At 32.6% G+C, this 20,369-nt stretch overlaps 2 protein-coding genes across 2 annotated transcripts in view; one reads left to right on the top strand and one right to left on the bottom strand.

Annotated features, from left to right (window-relative positions):
* Positions 1-20,369, top strand: part of LOC148624182 (uncharacterized) — a 249,930-nt gene that overhangs the window by 106,661 nt on the left and 122,900 nt on the right. The gene's annotated exons all lie outside the window — the stretch shown is intronic.
* On the bottom strand, positions 856-20,161 carry LOC148624189 (uncharacterized). Its single transcript, XM_088566769.1, has 8 exons — positions 19,983-20,161; positions 19,717-19,781; positions 12,426-12,534; positions 11,426-11,475; positions 5,804-5,839; positions 4,679-4,781; positions 3,954-4,006; positions 856-2,826 (listed from the first exon to the last, which is right to left on the bottom strand). The coding sequence occupies exons 1-8, from the start codon at positions 20,057-20,059 to the stop codon at positions 2,486-2,488; spliced, it is 834 nt and encodes a 277-aa protein (XP_088422895.1). The 5' UTR covers positions 20,060-20,161; the 3' UTR covers positions 856-2,485.

Raw genomic sequence — 20,369 nt, 5'->3', positions numbered from 1 at the left:
TTATAATAGCTAACTTCGTCATTAGCGTTTATTTTTATGTGTATTTGTTCATTTTTTTTTAAAGAAATGACTGATTTGTTTTGTCTGTGAGTTTTTCAAAGTGAGAACCGGCGTAAATTAACTACTCAGTCTATCAACATCATTGGTTCTTGCTTACAAGTAAGTTCAAATTTTAATGACGAATATCAATTATGTTATTCATCTTTAAAAGCTTCTTATGTCGCCATCCATGGTTAAATCTGGATACAGTTGGGTAGAAATATTGTATTTATGACTACATTTTTTTTCTTGAAGCGTTTTTCTTGTCATACGTGTCGCCCTCAGTTATGTGTTAAATTTTAAAATGACACATTAATTACATGTATATCCTACAAATATTTCCTGGTACACAGCCAAATAAAACTTAATTTACCAATATAATCAGTCAGATACGGAGACTTAGACACTTGTGTGTTCTTTGATGTTGCTAACAGGAAAAGTCAAATAGAAAGACAATTTATTTCATTCAAGTACGGTATCAGTAATACATGTATGGCAAACGCTTTTGCGTATAATAGTATATTGAAATACGAAGACAAGCTGCTGTTTTGCAGTTGTTCAATTGACGTCTAATTGTCATTTCCTTTGTTTTGCCATTTGAGCACCATGCTTGACCCTTCGCTGCCATTAGATCACCAAGAACAGAGTATCATTATCACAGAGTGAATATGGACCATATAAAGACAAGCAGTATTTTGTTGTAATTGTAATATTGTACGGTTTTCATAAATTGTCATCTAAGAAATTAGAGTATAGCATGTTAGTTTTCAACACTTTTAATGTGACATTTATTGGGCTTTGTAAATTTGGTACTGATTATAAATCATGTTGTTATATTTGTAAAATAAATCTAGATGACACAAAGCTTAAATAATAATATCTATAAAGTATATTGATAATTATGTAAGAGTTACTCATAAGGATATCTAAATTATCATGTTAATTTGAATACTGTTGCAAAATTTATTTTGATATACAACTGGATAAGGTTTTATACTGCGGACTTCCGTTGTATCGTTGTAATAAGTTATCGTTTGGCCGAAGTTATTATTGGTTAGATTAGGCATGTTTATACGCCCTTATAGTATGACATCGAAAAATGTTGAATTAGTGAAAACTGGGCGTTTGATGTCATTCATCATTGGGTCCCAAGGTCCGCAGAAGTTTACAAATATTACACAATACTTTGTACATAAGTTATGGCCATGATGACTCTAGAAATCTAAGAACAATGAAAACATGTAAGGTATAAACAGATGTTCAAGTTAACAATAGGATTGTAGGTAGAAATATAAGGTGTACATAATTGCCACATTCCAGGAAAATTTCATGTGAATAATATATCATTCAATAGAACAAAGTTGTATATTTTGAATTCCACAGTATGATCTTGTTATTTCATTTTGTGAACTATACCCCTTTTATCAATACAAATTACATGTGTTTATTCAAGTAACAATATCCTCTCCCATTCAAATCATCCTTTTACAAAATGTATATTGATATTTTGAAAGTTATTAGCGGATTTCCGGAGCAAAACGGGAAACATTTTAATTCTAAGTATATTGTTCAATATTTCCCAAAATGTTAGAAAAAAAAGTTCATGAAAATTTGATTTAATAATTCACAAAGAAACGATTGAAATTTGAAATAGAATTCATGTTTTCTTAAATAACATTCATAAATATCTTTCTTTGTCGGGATGTATTATTGTAAAGATATTTAAAAAAGTAAAATAATAATGCTAAGAAATACGCTGCTTTGAAAAAAAAATAAGACAGTATTATCTCAAAATAACAAGGAGAGAAAGAAAAATTCATTCTTGATCCAAATAAAAATGAAAACTCACATTTTTGCAACATCAACAATTTAAAAAGATCAAATCTATGCAAGAAACGTCTCTTCAATTTCAAACATGATAAAACAAGAAAAAAAAAGATGTGTTAACAAATACCAGTTTAACTACATGTATGCTTTTGTCTTGATAAACAAGATCTCGCAAAATATTCCTGAAAGACAGCAAATGTCTTTCTAACATTTTCTGTGTAGTTTTTGGCTTAAATCCACTAGATTACAAACTGCGTAATAGTCCATAAAATCATAGGGTTGTTCCCTTATCCACATTTCCATAACTCCAACCATTTGAAAAAATATATATATACAAAGCAACTTCTGTACACAAGTTAAAAAGGAAAATTAGAAAAAAAAGATTGTGTAACAAATACCAATCTAAATATTTTCATTCTTTGTGATCCATAAAACAAGATCTCGTGAAATAACGCTTCTAATCCTGAAAGGCAGCACATGTCTCTCCAAATTTTCTGTGTTTATTCAACCCTCCTCCCAGCTTTAACTGCTCACTTTATACCAAGAAAAAAAAATTGTAACAAATATCAATTCTTATATATGTATTCTCTATCTACATCACAATTTCCCCGGACAAAAGTCACTGATCCTTAAAGGTAGCAAAAGTCCTCCCAAAGTTCTGTGTGTAGTTTTCCCTAGCCTTCAGTACACCTGGACTACAAACTGCTCCCTTTCTAGTAATGTGATTGTAAGTGTAACTACCAGTGTTGTACAGATTTGATGTACTGTATTGGTTGTCATGTGGTAAGGTTGTACTGACAAGCTGGGACTCCCGAATCGAAGCATACTGATCTTCTTCCTCTGTGTTGTTATCATAGTCAAACTCATACTCACCATCAGTTTCTCCTGACCGTAAGGTTGCTTTATTGTTGTATGTGCCGTAGATATTTGTCTTTCTCTGGTAGGACTCGTCTTTGTTCTCTGTTTTAAGATATTTTATTGTGAAAACCTTCAATATTTCACTAACCCTACATACGATAAAAATCCCTTACACTGTTCCATTGTCTGATTTTGAAAAATCTTTTTTTTAATAAAAGTTTCATCGTATGCATGTGTAATTCAAGAACATTTTGTAAAAGATAGAACTCGTTTACAATAGTTAAGCTCTCTTCTGTAATGTTGGTACACATATTAAATGTATATTACATTTTAACCTAACACTTAATTAATTCCTAATTCAAAATATAAAAGAACAGTTTCAATACATAAATGCTTCTTACTTGATGTATGAGAACCTTATTCCAAAAAGTAACTTCAAGGGAGGTTCAAATGAAACCATGATACATTTGGATTTACAATTAAGATAGTGGATTCTAAAGGGAATAACCAAAGACTATGTATCATTCTGTATAGCATGTCAATACTATTAACCTCAAAGTCACTGGATAAAGAATAGCAAGTGCACAATGGCATTATCAAAATTCATTCCCTTAAAGTTTTATTTTGAAATAAACCAGAAGGTTTAAGAAGAGTTGTAAATATAAAATACCCTTTTCATCTAGCCGATACCAATCGCAAAATCATCAAAAACAAAAACAAATTTAAGCTAACATTAATCTAGTCTTAGTTGAATCAATAATGATGATAATAATAATAATAACCCCCTGAAAATATACACAATACACAAAGTGGACAGTCGTTTAACCTCATTATCATTTCACTGAAAATTTTTCAATCTATTTTGGAGAAGTTATGCAGTTGATGTACGAGTTTATAAATTCGTTTTTTATATATCTAAACTATTGTATCTGGTTCAATATATCTTTCCAAGCTTCTATTTTTATTATTTTTATTTCCCAATTAAAAATATTATCTTTGTTCGAAAGATTTAGAAAAGAATTACAATATTATGACTATATAAACCTATAATCAACTATTGCTAAATACAATGCTATCACGACAGAAGCATTAGGTACACATATATTTTTATTATTTTTTTGTAAATTATTTGAAATAAACATGGGACATTTAGCCCTTTAAAATATGGGAAATTTTTGACATATTTTGTTACTAAGTCAACTTCATTCTAAAAGAGATAAAACACTTACTCTGAGAGATTGCTTTTATTGCACTTGTTTTTTTCTCAATGTAGGTCTTGAACCTACAAGAAATGTAAATAAATTTATAATGAGTATAAAATTTCTAAAAAAAAATTGATGTGAAAATGTCTGGCTGGGCTTCAGTTTTAATGTTCCAAAAATTAGTGACAGGCTAACGATACAAACTATTTTCATTTCATTTCAAGACAAACTACACCCTGCCATTTATTACATCAGTTCATATTTATCTTTATATTAAGTGTATGATTCTTATATAAGTAAAGTGTAGGAGTTTTCTCAGACATATATATATATTTTTTTATCTTAATAGTATATGAAAACAAAACTCGTTCAAAGAAAAAAACACAAAGTTTATAGTAAAAATAGGGATCGTGTTTATATGATCTGCTTAAAAGTAAGGAGCACAAAATCAAACAAATCACGATCTGTTTTTGCACTTATGCTTTAGATAATTCATTAATGTTTTAATTTTGACAATTTGGTACATGATTATAAACGTTAATGGCATGGTCACAGAAGATTTATATTACTGCAAGGATTCATGTATTACAAAAAAAAACGGTCAGTTACCTAAGCGCATACACCAATCAAATAAAGTTCATTTATTATTTTCAGATCTACCAAATTCGAAGAACATTTTGTGACAAAGGCTATTTTTTCATAAGCTTCTTTTGCCTTTATTATATAAGTTTGTATTTTCATTTTCAGTTTACCCCTTTGAAATAGCTATAACCATTGCAATTAAGAAAGACAACAGCGCCACTGAAACACTGAGATATGTCATCAACTTTGTTTGGTACGTTTTGCCATCTTCATCTGTAAAGAATCCGACAATAATAATGATGATAAAAGTTAATAACAAAATAATATAACAAAATAAAAAAACAAATAAAAACAAATAAAAAATACAAAACAAATAAATACAAAACAAACAAAACCCATACAGAAATACAGGAATATTACTGCGAACTAAGAAAGTGAAACCGCCGCGGAAGTTAAGATACGCCTTCTTAAAAATGTTTCAAGGCCAGTAAGTAGAAAGTCTTCTTTTTTTACCACTACTTTAAACTAATGACATACTTTCCTCTTTTCTCGCCTATTTTCCAAGAGGGCGGTGTAGGGAAAAAAAGAATGTATTGAATGTCTTATTTGGCGACGATACTTATATAATGGTGCCATTTTACTGACAATGCGCATATCAGTTCCACTTATATTGGCGTCTCTTTCATATTGACGTTAAATTAGTACGACGTCGTTTCCCTTGCACTACATGTTGCTTAGTGGTTTGTTTAGTGGATTAAAGAGGCGTAATTTTTCTGATAAACACTATTGTAAAATTATGAAGAGATTATAATCAAGACTTGACAATTTCAGTATTTCAAATTACTCAAAGTTTCATAACTAAGAATATAAGAAGCCAACGTAAGAAGAACATGCAACTCATATTTAGTTGATGTATCAATTAATCTATTGTATTTGGGTGTGTAGTTTGCTCTTTAAGCGTTTGAAAACAGTTATCAGATATCATGATGCACGTGTTATATTATTATTATTATTATGATGGAGTCCTGTGTTTGGACAACTTGTCTAGTCTCATATGTCATGATAACTTAATTATTACATAGTTTGGCCCAAGAACAACATGCTGATAAAACATACCGATATTCAAAGAGATGTTTTCTTAACAGCACATCTAGTAAGACGAAGAATTATGTGTATAATAATCCATCTATCGGACCAAAATAACAACAAAACCGAGAAACACTTTGAAAACGTAATAATGAAGGATTCCGAAAAGACTAGATTATTCAAGCAAAAATAGCTTTAGAATAACTTACTGTTTTTGCCGTCACTGCTATCAGGCCTATTTTCTTCTGTAAAATGTTTTGTGATATATATTTATAATTCGTTTCCATTTTTTTTCTAACTGAGTGCATAAACATTCCCCTTATAATTCAATGCTCTTACAGTAAAAGTATATACGATATAACGAATTGAAAAAAAATAAATACAATGGTCAGATCGACATCCTATCGAACGGAGACACAGTGAAGATTTGTAACGGACTTAATACAAATCTTCATTGACCGATTGACGGACTTTTCACGTTCGCAAACACTAGTCATGAATAAAAAGAGTGACGAAAATAAAAAAAAGTAAAACTATAAGTTTTCGCATTTCATTCTGCACGGAATATTGCAGCGTCATCTCTTTCATTTACCACAAGTCTTACCCAAACATTTTCCCGTAAGACCTAACATTACTGCAATACGATAGGTTGTCTGGCAAGCTATGTTCTGACATGGTGCCCTTTTTGTCACATCCCTAGAAATCATTTATATTGAGACAGTTTTCAAAATGGCCAGCCAATTTTAAATAGGTCACTTATTTTACGGATTACAAAACATTTTTTGACAAAACGAATATTCAGTGATAATGGCAAATCAATGGTTGATTTAAAGCTTCGCTTCGCATCATATTTTGTTTTTTAAATTGCATTGAAGACAAGTTAATGTAACAAACATGGACTAACTTGGACAAATGTATATGAATAAAGTCAATATTAGTCTAAATCTACCCGCCAAAAGGACAATGCGACATAATGTTCTTGTCTTTTCTTTAACATATATGTAGGTAAGTGCATCTTTATTCTATACACGCGAAACGTGCTTTATGTATTGTATTCCACTAGCTCATTTTTTTCTTGAAATATGTATTGACTCTTACTTTATAGTTAAGTTTATTTTTTTAATGGGCAATTGCCTAGATTTATTGGTAAGGGACACGTCTGTGTGTGTGTGTGTTCCTGGATTGGCAAATTATCTGGTTGTGCCAAACCCATTGGAGAAACTCATGTTTTGTTGGTCTGTTAGATTGGGTAATGCATATATAATCATTGTGTAAACTAAACTGTTTCTTATTTTGTAAAAAAAATTTCTCCAATACAAACGCACCCGATTTCTGTATACGGATGAAAGTCTAACTATAAGGACTTATTTGTAACGTTGCATTGATATTTTGTCAAATAAATTATAGTTCATTAAAAGGCATATATGTTACATTTTATACTCGAATTACGCTTATCTCGGAAATTTAACTCCTCAACGACAAAATATCATTTTTTATATTTTTTTGTTTTTTTTTAATTACATGTTATTTTTATGAAAGAGTAATCAAGGGAACCAAGGTTATAGCGGTAATCAAAAGAATGCAATCCAGGAACAAAGACCAGACACTGAAAACAGACATACACAACAAAGAACATAAAGTAACTAAAATCATACATACAAATAACAAAAGCAAATGAGCAATTCGGACTCCACTAAAAACTGGGAGCATGGACCAGGTGAACCGTTAGGGTAAGCGTCCTCTGCTTTTCTAGAAACACCCGCGGAGTTGCTCATAAAAAGTCAAGTCCGGGGTAGACAAACGAGGAAAGGAAAACTGTGACCCGTTGAATGAATCAGTTTTCATGGTGCTGATGGATACACCATAATGATCCACGAGTTCATGATGACGACCATAAAACTTCTGTAGTGGTGACTTCAATCTTGTAGCAGCATAACCCTGTTCCAGAAGCCTATTTGTTAGAGTTCTAGCGCGATACAAAAAGTCTACGTAGTTTCGGCAAGCTCTGGCATAACGTATGAGTTGTGATATTTTTTTTAAAGATTTTTACGCTTTTAATTGCCTTAACGAAAATGACATGTTACAAATCAAAATAAACAATGCAGTCAATGAACTAAGAGTGCACTACATTTATTCAGTTCTTTCTGAGTGTTTTTCATCATTGCAACACAGGACTGAAAACAACACAGCAAAACTGAGTCTTGCACCGACCACGTTTACTTTGTCAGTACTGCATCAGAAAATAAATAAGGGGAAATAGTGAGGAAGCGTATAACACACCAAACCACAGTCAGATAATATGTCATTAACATAGATAATAATAACATTCTATCTGGATTGATTTGGTTAGGCGCACATTGTCACACAAAATATATCTGAATTCTTTCATTATCTCCAGATAATGATCAATTGAAATAGCTTAACATAGATCTTTATGAAATACCTTACGTTTTTCTTTAATTGAAACACACACATACACACATATATATAATGACTTTAAAATTTCAAATCATTTCATGCATAAACATAGATGCATGACTATTTTACATTAAGTATGATTTTGCATTTTTGCTGAATTTTACTTATAATAAACCATAATAATGGTCAAGTCCCTGTTACTCTAAACGTTAAATTATTTATTATTGTAAACAATTTCTTTTAATATGTTGACACTGGTTTGAAAAAAAGTTTATGAAGATGAGGCATAGTGATATCAATAGTTAACACGACCAACAAGGACCTAAATGTAGCTCAATTTATGCATTATTTATGATCAAACGGCGTAATTATGCATTACCTATTATCTCGTGATAATGACAATTAAACTCGTATTTCATAAAACTTTAAATGAATTGATTATTATCTGGATATAATGGAGAATTCAGTTAATTTTGTGTGACAAGATGTGCTGTCACTATTCAGATAATATTATCGGTGATAATAACATATTATCTAATTAATGTGGTTTTGGTGTTCCATACATATACACCATACCTATTCTCGTTACACATTCATTTTAAAGAATTCTGCTTTCATACTCTAATCTTCGAAATATCATAATAAAATTTCGGATCTTATCCAGTGTTTCAACTTTTCTCCTGCCCAGAGCTTAAAAAACGAGAGGGCTATTTTTATATAAAAAAACAGACTTGTATCCACTTGATATAATAATTCAATAACAAATAACTTATTAGCATGTTTAATTATTGATTTTCTATTTTTTGGGGTATTTTTTTTATTTTGGTATAGCACTGTCTTCGTCAGTGTCACCATTCATATACCCTTGTTTTCGCGCGATATCGTTATCGATGATTTTTATTGTACAACTGGGTTTCAAACGAAAAAGGAGGATGGTATTTTACAAGAGGCTCACAGGAGCCTGATTCGCTCACCTTGCTGAATTTTGCCTTTCAAAGGCAATAAATAAAACAAGAAATTGTCCAACAATTTTGACTCAAGAAGTCTTTGGTAGGATTTATCACAAGATCTTTTCCAAAATTGAAAGTTTCTTTTCATTTATCATAGTTTTCAAGATATTGACTAAAACCTATTACACAAAGTCATTTTTTTCTTCCAAGGGCAATAACCCTTACAAGGAGTCTGAAGACTTTTGTAGTACTAATAATAATGATAATTTCAGGTATTGAAAGAATTTGGATAAACCTAACGGTTTTGGAGAAATATGTGAAAAACTACTGTCTGACCCCTATATTCTGTTTTTAGTAACGGCGGCCATGTTTTTCGACGAATCAAAAATTCCCATGTCAGTTCAATGCAGGATACCTTAATGAACATTCATACCAAGTTTGGTTTCAATTGGTCAAGTATTGTCAGAGAAGATTTTTGAAAGAAATTTCATTAAAAATAGCAAAAATCGTTGAAAAAGGACAATAACTCCAACATGGCTTAACGGATTAAAACCAAAATTTGACCAGAGATAGATCTCATCATGCTGAACACTTTTATTCATGTCAGAATTCAGCTAAACCTAACGGTGTAGCAGATATATGTGAAAAACTACTGTCTGACCCTTATGTTCTATTTTTAGTAACGGCGGCCATGTTTTTCGTCAAATCAAAAATCCCCACATCAGTTCTATGCAGGATACCTTAATGAACATTCATACCAAGTTTGGTTTCAATTGGTCAAGTAGTGTCAGAGAAGATTTTTGAAAGAAATAACATTAAAAATAGCAAAAATCGTTGAAAAAGGACAATAACTCCAACATGGCTTAACGGATTAAAACCAAAATTTGACCAGAGATAGATCTCATCATGCTGAACACTCTTATTCAGTCAGAATTCAGCTAAATCTAACGGTTTAGTAGGTATATGTAAAAAAAACCACTGTCTTACCCCTATGTTCTATTTTTAGTAACGGCGGCCATGTTTTTCGACGAATTAAAAATCTCCACATCAATTCTATGCAGGATACCCCAAGGAACATTCATACTAAAGTTGGTTCTAATTAGTCAAGTAGTTTCAGAAGAGAAGAGTATTGTATAATTGTTAACGACGACGACGGACGACGATGGACGCCAAGTGATGGCAATAGCTCACATGGCCTATGGCAAGGTGAGCTAAAAAGGATTATGGTCTCAACTGCTTTGGATTAAGAACATAACCAAAACTTGTACTCCGCATGAACAAACGAATACAAATTGCAATGAATAACACATTTTTAATTTTAATTATAGTCTGTATGAAATAAATAGAAATCTCATATACTAAATATCTTGAACATGGTATCAATTTAAATACTTTTGTCAGTTTTTATCCAACATACACCAGTTCCCCTTGATGGGAAAGTTTCTAAATTCGGTTTGCAGCTTCTTTATTTTGAATTGTAAAGCAACTGCCTATTTTTTTTGCACTTTTTAAATTTACGTTCACATTTTTTCTCACTTCTTGACTGACTGCTTCAACAATACTAAATAAAAGTACAATTGTTCCAACAGAATGCATTTTGTTCAACAACTTATGGAAGTTCATTCTTTGTCATACGTGATGACTATTGGCTTTAAATAGTTTAATTCTAAGTAGTTTAAAATCATTTTGGGATTTGATATTTTTTCCACAAGTATCAAATGCAATACAATGTAAACATGAAATAATGATTCCCGTCATGGCTACTATGGAATCTCAGAAATTACCCATGTAGTGTTTTCACAAGAGCGACTTTGCTGGGAAAATTAGTATTATTTTTCACACGCTGATTTTGTTTTATGTATATATCTTTCTCAAAGAAATCGTATTTACTATCTGTTCACGGTTTCACCTTGATTTCACCTTAGGTGGTTCTTCCGATTGAAACTTTACAGGAAGTTAGATCTACCTTTCGAAGGATGCACAACTTTTCCAGTTGCTGCCATTTGTTCAAAATGGCCGCGAGCCTGAGAGTACCCAAATTTCTACGTAGAAAACTTTGAACCCATATATCTCTAAAACTACAGATCAGAATTTAACAAAACATTGCATACATATTCAGCTGAAGAATCCTAATAAGATCGCCATAACATAAAAATCGCGTGCGTCTCGGCAGAAGTTTTCAAAATGACCGCCAAAATTCGTCGGATTTTTATGAAAATTGATATCTAGGATATTTAGGGTGTTTTGATTAATAATATGCAGCTTAATTGACGATTTGAACGATGTGTCGGCCGTTATTTATCAAATGATCTCAATTTTGTTTTCAATATGGCTGCCAACGCGGTCGAAAATTCAAAGATTTTGGTTTTATACAGATGTTGTACACCATAACCCTCATCGTATCTACCTTCTGGTTAAACAACTTTGTATTCCATTTGATATAAACGATTCTAATTGACTGACCTGTAGTGACCTGATTGTCATTTTCCACACATCCCTCGACGTTGTCGCACCTAAACATAAAACATTTTCTTTTTGTGTTTATCAAAAATGAGATATTTAAATAACTGATTAGCAAAATAGTTTTGAAAACCGAAATATAAAACATATGTATAATTTCCAGATTCATAAGTCGAATTCATGTTTATTTAAGGACTATTGCAATGACGGATATATTATCATCCAAATGCTTTTCTTTGGCTATTAATGTTTAGCTAATGGGTTTTATGCTTATTTTTTTCTAATTATGAATATCTGTAAAAATACCGAAGAGTGAAAATTCAGGCAATTCAGAAACATTAATTCCAAGTTCGAGGCCTCTGTGTGAAAACAAGGAAACAAAGACAATGTACATACACACTAAAAATTAACAGAGAAAAAAATGATACACAAAAAACTGAAGATAAGGAAACAAGACATCACACAAAAAACCTGAATATGAACTTCTCCAAAAACATGTAAGCATGTTTTGCCACAAGTGTCACCCGTCATTTTGCAAGTGAGCAAAATTCGGTAAAATCTAGCTACTTTAAGGTAGCTTCCCCTGCACACTTTTCAAGGCGGAAATGCAACATGGAAAACCCTCAAAAAACATCGTAGCAACTAAAGCCTCGATTCACGCCTGGGCGTCTTCAGGTAATTTAACAATGTTTCATGGCGTGAATAATATTGAATTCATCCAAAGAGGTCAAATCAAATGTCTAGGATAACAATTAAATCTTTGTACGGCGAACGGTCGACCTCGAACTTGAAAATGATATGAGTAAATCATGCCATAGTTAACGGACCAAACTATATTGAACATATTTTAAAGATTCTTAAAGTAACTGAAACGTATCTTTGTCTCTGTCTCTGAGGTTTTGACGAAAAAATCGATCCAAAAACAAAACAAAAACAAAAACAAAACAAAACAAAACAAAACAAAACAAAACAAAATTGGAATGAAGATTTTCTTACTACTTACCTTTGGCCTGATATACATTCACATTTTTCTGAACACATTAATCCAAAATAATTCGTTAGGCATGTCGTACAATTTCCTCCTGGATGCGAATGTGTTCCTTTTTTACATTCTACAAGATTTCAGTGAAGAGTTAACAGTTGTCCTGGCCAATAGTATTGGCATATTATATTTCTTTTGCCCTAAAGCAATATCAGTAAACTTTCCAGTTTCTGTATTTAGGAGTTTTGTCTAGTACATGAAATGACTTCAATTTATTGTTTTAAACTCACCACTTCGAACCACTTTAATGATATTCCTGGTTATGAGGGGATAATGTTTTAACAATGACCACCTGTCAGTCAGGTGAAAAGTAACTATTCTACTCTTACTTATGTTACCTGTTATTAATAGCCATTGAAACAAAGATGTGCTCATGAAGTACACTATACTACATTTTTTTGTAAAGTGTGTAATGTTTCATTTAAGATAAATTTGAATTATTTTAGAGAAAGAAGTGTTTATTTTTTCTTAATTAAGACAGTTGATTGACATATTTTAGAAATAACATTTCAGAACACTAAAATATAATTTATATTTATTGTATTAACTTTTTATAATATAGGACAGAAATTATAATGTTACAGAAATTACACTGTTTGCAAAATTTCAATCAACCAGTACTGACTAGGTGGCTTAAAAACCAGTAAAAACCTGGGACAATAGTAACCACCCAACCTCTATTTTTGTCTGATTTTGCGCATATGTACATGTAAGAATATTTCTCATCAAGAGGAGGTTTCTGTACTTCCATATGATGTGGCTAAAATACATGTACGTTTTCATGTATTTACATATTGTAACATATTGCAATTATCAAAGGCACTGTTATCATTTTTTGCCTTAATTTCTTTTCAGTTGTAATCCCTTTTAAAGTTTCACTAGATGTAGCGAAAAGAAAGCAAAAGCAAAATGGAAAATTTTCGTGCTGGGACACTATTTAGGCATGAAACAATGTTCATGATTCTCAAGTGCTGGTGCATGTCAACATCTCTTAATAAAAACAACAAATATAAAGTCTGATTTCGTAGCACTTATTCGTTGGCAAAACTGTAAGAGTTCCTTGTATTTTAGTATAATACATATTGGTGAAAGAATTATGCAGAACAAAATGAAAGAAATGCACATACATTATTGTAGGCAGACAGGTATAAAAAACACTACTTAAGCACAATAATGATTCATTATAAAAAGTGGTACTCACGGGGTATGGGTTCACTAGTAACTTTCACTTTGTGTTTTAGAAAGTAGAAAAGATGGATTTATATTCAAAGTGCATTTTTTATAAGAAATACATAATATTTGCTGTATTCACTACATCTCTTTATCCTTGACTTTCTATCTTGATTGGAATCTTAAATTGCTAAAATATATGAGGTACAAACAAAGTTTTTTTTTAAGTTTAAAGGTCTTTAAATTGCATAGTAGTTTTGATAAGAAGAGTTTACATCCTTGTTTGAATTCAAAAATTCATAAAGAAAGGTAATTATTAATTGTAAAAAAAAGTGTATAGTTCAGACATTTTCAACTCGGGGCCTAACCTATAACAACAATGACAAGGACAAGCTTTAGTAAATTATGTTTGAAAACTAACAATATTGACATATTTGTTCATTTAATCTATTACAAACCACTGTCAAAGAGAGTACAAACAAGGAGAAGGTTTTTGCTTACTTCTCCCTTTACATTAGGTCCTCGGTCAACCTAGCTCCCCTAGTCCACAGGATTCATTTCTACTTCATGCATCTTCAACCCGAAATTTCAAAGTGTGGATGTTTTCTTACTTTGAAAATCTATCTAATATTGATAGTCAGTAATTTACAGTGGAGATCATATTTTTGAAGAAATACTGGTTTAGGTGTAAAGTATCAAAAAATTTGAGGACATAAACGTACACAGCAAGAAATACCAAAACAATAAAAGAAAAGAAGATCCATAAATACATTAATAACCAAACAGTATTGATATGCATTTCATTAAAACAGATGGTTCTCTTTAAAATGACTAAGTTTTTGATCGGTTTATTTGGCTTGCAATTTGGTTACATGAATATTTATGAGGTCTTCCTTGATTCAGTGCCTCAGTACTTTGATTTAAACTTCCGCTTCCTGTCAATAGGTTAATAGAGGTGTCATTTAATGGGTTTATTCATATGAAGCCGATTTTAAGTCCTCTAACAGTCGAATTCGGCCTCGATCAGCTGTATAGGCCCTTGACTCAAAATGACTGCCTCCATCCTACATGTAATACAGGCTTTATAAATTAGTCATTTAATAACACTGTAAAAACAGTTTAAAGTGCTATATACAAAAATATGGTAAATTTTGTACCAATATTCTACTGAAAACCTGAGGTAGTACTATAGGTTAGGTCAATTTTGCAAATTTGGCCTCATTTTGTTGAAATAAACTGTTTTGAGGCAGCTTACACAGAAATTTCTTTTTTTTTCACAAAAAGTAGATATTTTACTAATCCTTGCTGGTGGCGGGTTCAAGTAATTTATAAGAAATTCAGTGATTATTGTAAAAATCCAGTATCCATGGTAACATACTGAAAAAAATATTAACGAGTTTTAGTACAGATCAGGGACGCCTTTCCAAAACTAACAACTGAATACTGTTTTATAAAATATCAGGCACTTAGGCACTAGCACAGGATGAAAGCATACATGGAGGAGCTGGAAAAAGGGTAAAAACAATAAACCCTTTTCGATTCATTTTCTCGCAATTTCAGTTCCTACAGTTTGTGCGAAATATGGCATTTTGAAAATCAAGTCTGCCATCTGATGCAGAGAACAGAACCTAATACGGCAGGGGACTGAAACGTTCCGTATACTATTCTTCATCTGAATTACACGTTTACCATTACTGTAACATATATTACATCTTACTTTGTATAAATGCGTAACTGTATTTAAACAATATACCCTCCAAATTTTAACTTTTAATTTTAAGGTTTACAAAATCTGACCCGGTCAACCTGGTAAAACAACTCATTATTACCAGTGTATAACTTTTTAAATTTTTTATATGGAACTTGTAGATCTAGAGTGACAATGTCCGGGGTTGATTTCACTCTAGTAGGTTTATATATATATATATAGAAAGGTCTGAAAAATTCCCAACGATGTTAGAACTGTCAAATTTGCGATGCAAATTTTTGGTCGTTCCCTCCGCGGGACTCGAACTCGTACTGCTGTGACATCTATGGCAACACCGCCTGCACAAAGTCCAGCGCCCTAGACCACTCGGCCAGCTAGGCTATATAAAATATAGCTTTCGCTGGCCGGGTCATTCCTCCTCGTAGGATTAACCTAGGGCTGTAACTTAGTATACGATGTATGGTGGTACGGGACAGTTCATTTACATGTTAATATGTAGGATAGAGGATCAAATTACAGATGCATGTCACAACAAATCAATATTATACAACGTCTCAGAATGTGACGACTCTATTTGCCACACTGCTCCATCGGAACAAATTGATACAGGAAAGATATATAAACGTATAGAAAGGTCTGAAACATTCCAAACGATGTTAGAACTGCCAAATTTGCGATGCAAATATTTGGTCGTTCCCTCCGCGGGACTCGAACTCGTACATTCTGGGACGTTGTATAATATTGATTTGTTGTGACATGCATCATTAATTTGATCCTCTATCCTACATATTAACATGTAAATGAACTGTTCCGTACCACCATACATCGTGTACTAAGTTACAGCCCTAGATTAATCCTACGAGGAGGAATGACCCGGCCAGCGAAAGCTATATTTTATATAGCCTAGCTGGCCGAGTGGTCTAGGGCGCTGGATTTTGTGCAGGCGGTGTTGCCATAGATGTCACAGCAGTACGAATTCGAGTCCCGCGGAGGGAACGACCAAAAATTTGCATCGCATATTTGACAGTTCTAACATCGTTGAGAATTTTTCAGACCTTTCTATACGTTTATATATCTTCCCTGTATCAATTTGATCCGATGGAGCAGTGTAGCAAATAGAGTCGTCACATTCTGAGACGTTGTATATATATATATATATATATATATATATAAACTACACCTATAACGTTTTATAGTCATCCATTACCAATTAGGAAAATATATTATAGTCACGTTAGATTTATATTCTCTGGTAGATAAATCACCTGGCTGCACACTATTAAAAACGACGGGGACGTTTTGTGTCATCGGAGTCAGAATGTCAAAGAGTAATCAAGGGAACCAAGAGTATAGCGGTAAACAAAAGAATGCTATCCAGACATGGAAAACAGACATACACAACAAAGAACATAAAGTAACTAAAATCAAACGTACAAAGTAACAAAACCAAATGAGCAACTCAGACTCCACTAAAACTGGGAGCATAGATCAGGTGCACCGGTAGGGTAAGCGTCCTCTGCTTTTCTAGAAACACCCGCGGAGTTGCTCATAAAAAGTCAAGTCCGGGGTAGACAAACGAGGAAAGGAAAAATATGACCCGTTGAATAAATCTGTTTTCATGGTGCAGATACACCATAACGATCCACGAGTTCATGATGACGACCATAAAACTTCTGTATTGATTACTTCAATCTTGTAGCAACATAATCTTGTCCCAGAAGCCTATTTGTTAGAGTTCTAGCGCGATAAAAAAGTCTGCTTAGTTTCGGCAAGCTCTGGTATAACGTATGAGTTGTGATATGAACACTCCATACGTAAGTGCTGAAGGGATGTTGCCACAGATGAAAGGAAAGTTGACAATTTTGAATGAAAAGTCATCACGTTTGTAGTAAAGTTTGGTCAATAGTTTTCCTTTACCATCGATTTCTAAGTGTAGGTCAAGATATGAGGCTGACTTCACAGTGTCTGTAGTATCCTTTGTCTCAAGTTCTTATGGGGACATGCGATGTATCAAATCCCCGAAATTAGGATTGTTTAAAGATAACACGTCATCTATATAGCGGAAACTGAGACTGAAGGATCTAGCCAAACGATAAATCCTTATTGCTGCTACATAAGGGTCTTTGAAAACCGATGTAGCCTTGGCACTCATTGACCTACTTAAAACTTTCATTCGTTTCAAAATTGAAGACCTCACGGCCTTTAACCACTCTGACAGAGAATCAATGTCTTCTCGTTCTCGTTTTATTCATTTTCTTGCATAGTCCTCGGCGGCTTCCATAAGAACTTTAAATTTATAATTCCAATTTATGGGGCCTGGTTCACGGTACATGGGACCTTTAGAACGGATATTACGCAGAGATTCGTTTTCGATAATGGTTAAATCTCCCGTAACGACGTGGCCAGAAGGACCATATTTGAATGGAAAGTTTTTGCAAGAACAGTCATGTGGTTTAGCCTTGAAGTCCTCAATCTCGGGGTTCTGCAATAGCCTTTTATAATTGAAACTTTTGGATGCAATGGGTGAAGTATAGGAATATGAAATAATTGGTATAGATTTGTCTTTCAAATATGTGGGAATTTCGTTTTTGTGATGGAGGATGTTAGCCAAATTAATTTCATCTATACCTTTGGTGACAAACGGTAGTGGAAGAAATGATCGTTTTTCTTTATCTTGACATTTCACACAAACTGGTTTAAAGAGTGTGTGAACCAATATCCAAAATGATGGCAACAAGTCTGTATAATGATGAGGCGGGTTCAGAAACAGGAGTGTCAAGACTTGTTTTGTATGAGTGTAGTAGAGTGAGAGGTATAGAATAAAGTTTGGTTCTAATGTGATGAAGTCCAAGAGGTTTTTGTATGAAAGGAAGGTGATTATCTATGGAGACATCGTGTAACTTAGGTGACGTATAGTGGCGATGGCCATGCCTCCTTTCCCGTCTTGGATGTTTGTCAAATAAATTCATCAGATTTATGCTATTTTTATATTGGGTTGAAAGGTTGCCTATATTTTGATGTTATCATTGCATCCGTAAGGTATTGCAGTACCTAGCCTGCGTATCCAGTATTTCTCTCTTTCCCTACGATAGTTTTTACTTAGAACGGGACTGTTCGTAGGATGGTAATTTTGTTTCTAAAATACGAACTTTCATAGAGAGGATTGAATGATCTGGTTGATTAAAATGCGAACGATGGCCGCACAATCTTTTGTTTAATCGTTCTTGCGTTTCTCCGACATATACTAAACCACATACGTTGCATTCTAACCATGCACTAAGTTTGTTGATTTACAACTTAAGTCATGGTGACTTCTTGTATGGAATTTTTTGTTGGAGTCCGATCTGTTGTCAGGTTCGGACATTTTTATACTGGGCGACGTATACGAATTTATTAATGATGTCTCCAAGGACTGCGAACATTTTGAAAATAAAAATTCCAGGAATGCCAATATTTAAAATACAATAGATGTTTTGATACTCATAATTTCCTTGATTACACCTAGATATAAAAGGTTTACAGTAAAATCTTGCAACATTATTACAATAAATGTACTGTTTTTAATGTTTAAAATAGATATATAAATAACTGCTTTAGTGCAAAAAACACGTCTTGTATTGTTAAATAAATATACAGAAAACAATATTTTAAGGATTTGGTTTACTTCAAAGGTCAACTTATCATTAATATATCTGACAATGTCGGATAAGTCATGCTATAATTATAACACCTGATTATACATGAAGATTTATTTTGAACGGGTTTCCAGGTAACTTGTTTTGGAAACCAATATACAGATAACTAAACTGAAGGACAATTCATAAAGAATATATCCATATCGTCCTTGGTAATGAAAATACCATAGGAGCAGTTACACATACAAGGTTTTTACATTTAAATTCCTAACTGTGGACTAAACTCTCCATAGAAACACCAGACAATAATATTTGTCATGTACATCTTCATTTAATGTCTTAAGCAGATAATTTAAATCCACTGAGCTACATAAAAACTATGAATATACTATACCTTACAATAATAATATATTCTATTTTATTATAGATGACAGTCATTGAAGAAATAATCCCAAGGTAGAATTTCTCAGTGCGGGATTTGGCTTCTTTTTTTTTTATTTTGTTTGAAATTGCTAACATTTTGTATTGTTGCATTTCTTAGCGCGCGCTCTCTCTCTCTCTCTCTCTCTCTCTCTCTCTCTCTCTCTCTCTCTCTCTCTCTCTCTCTCTCTCTCTCTTACTTGCTTGCCTAATAAGTTGACATGTATAAGAAGACAAGAAGTTTTTTTAATTAATTCATTTTCAAGGCATATCATATCTAATACTTTTAGTACATATATTTCCTTAATTTACTACCTACCGATACATTTGCCTCCAACTTTGTGAAATCCCGCACAACAGATGGTCTGGTTTAACTTGTCAAGGCTTGCAAAATAAGAAAATAAAATAAAATATCATTATGCGCACATATCCTCTATTTTTCAGTCCTTTTCACAATATTTGTTAAACAAAATAAAAATGAAATTGCGATACATTATCGTAATAATGGCATCTGAGCATAAATCTATAGAGTAGTAGATGCATTCGAAATACAATTCGTATAGGATAAAGTTATAATGGACTTACCAATGAGTGTCGTCTGATACTGATATAGCGTAAAGTTTACCGGGGTAAATAATATAACATAAATATATGAACATCATTTTGAATTCATCACTGCACAAAATATAGAAAAAAACTTATCCTTGCAAATAATATGATCGAGGAAATAAAAGCAATACTATAATATACGGCAATATAAATATTATGCGAATACAAACAGGAAGGAAACTTTAATCGACCATAGAAATGATTGCACTCGTGAATTTCCACATATTTGAGAATGTTGGGAGATTACCGGAATAAGTCATATACGGATTGTTTTAATTTTTGGCAAGGTCATGCGAAATAACAACCAAGTTTTGGACAGTTAACGCTTCATGAACCGTGAAGCAGTTTATGAACACGAGTCAA

The sequence above is a fragment of the Perna viridis genome, chromosome 2 (assembly GCF_037379345.1).
Source record: "Perna viridis isolate PV_CMFRI_1.1 ecotype Kerala chromosome 2, ASM3737934v1, whole genome shotgun sequence".
Lineage (NCBI taxonomy): Eukaryota > Metazoa > Mollusca > Bivalvia > Mytilida > Mytilidae > Perna > Perna viridis.
Note: the sequence above shows the minus strand (reverse complement) of the source record. Positions and strands in the feature narration are given on the sequence as shown.

Coding starts and splice junctions, on each gene's coding strand:
- LOC148624189 (XM_088566769.1), bottom strand. CDS start 20,059: ATGATGTTCATATATTTATGTTATATTATTTACCCCGGTAAACTTTAC. Junction 11,476..12,425: donor GAATGTATATCAGGCCAAAG/GTAAGTAGTAAG, acceptor TTTTATGTTTAG/GTGCGACAACGTCGAGGGAT. Junction 2,827..3,953: donor AATAAAAGCAATCTCTCAGA/GTAAGTGTTTTA, acceptor ATCTTAAAACAG/AGAACAAAGACGAGTCCTAC.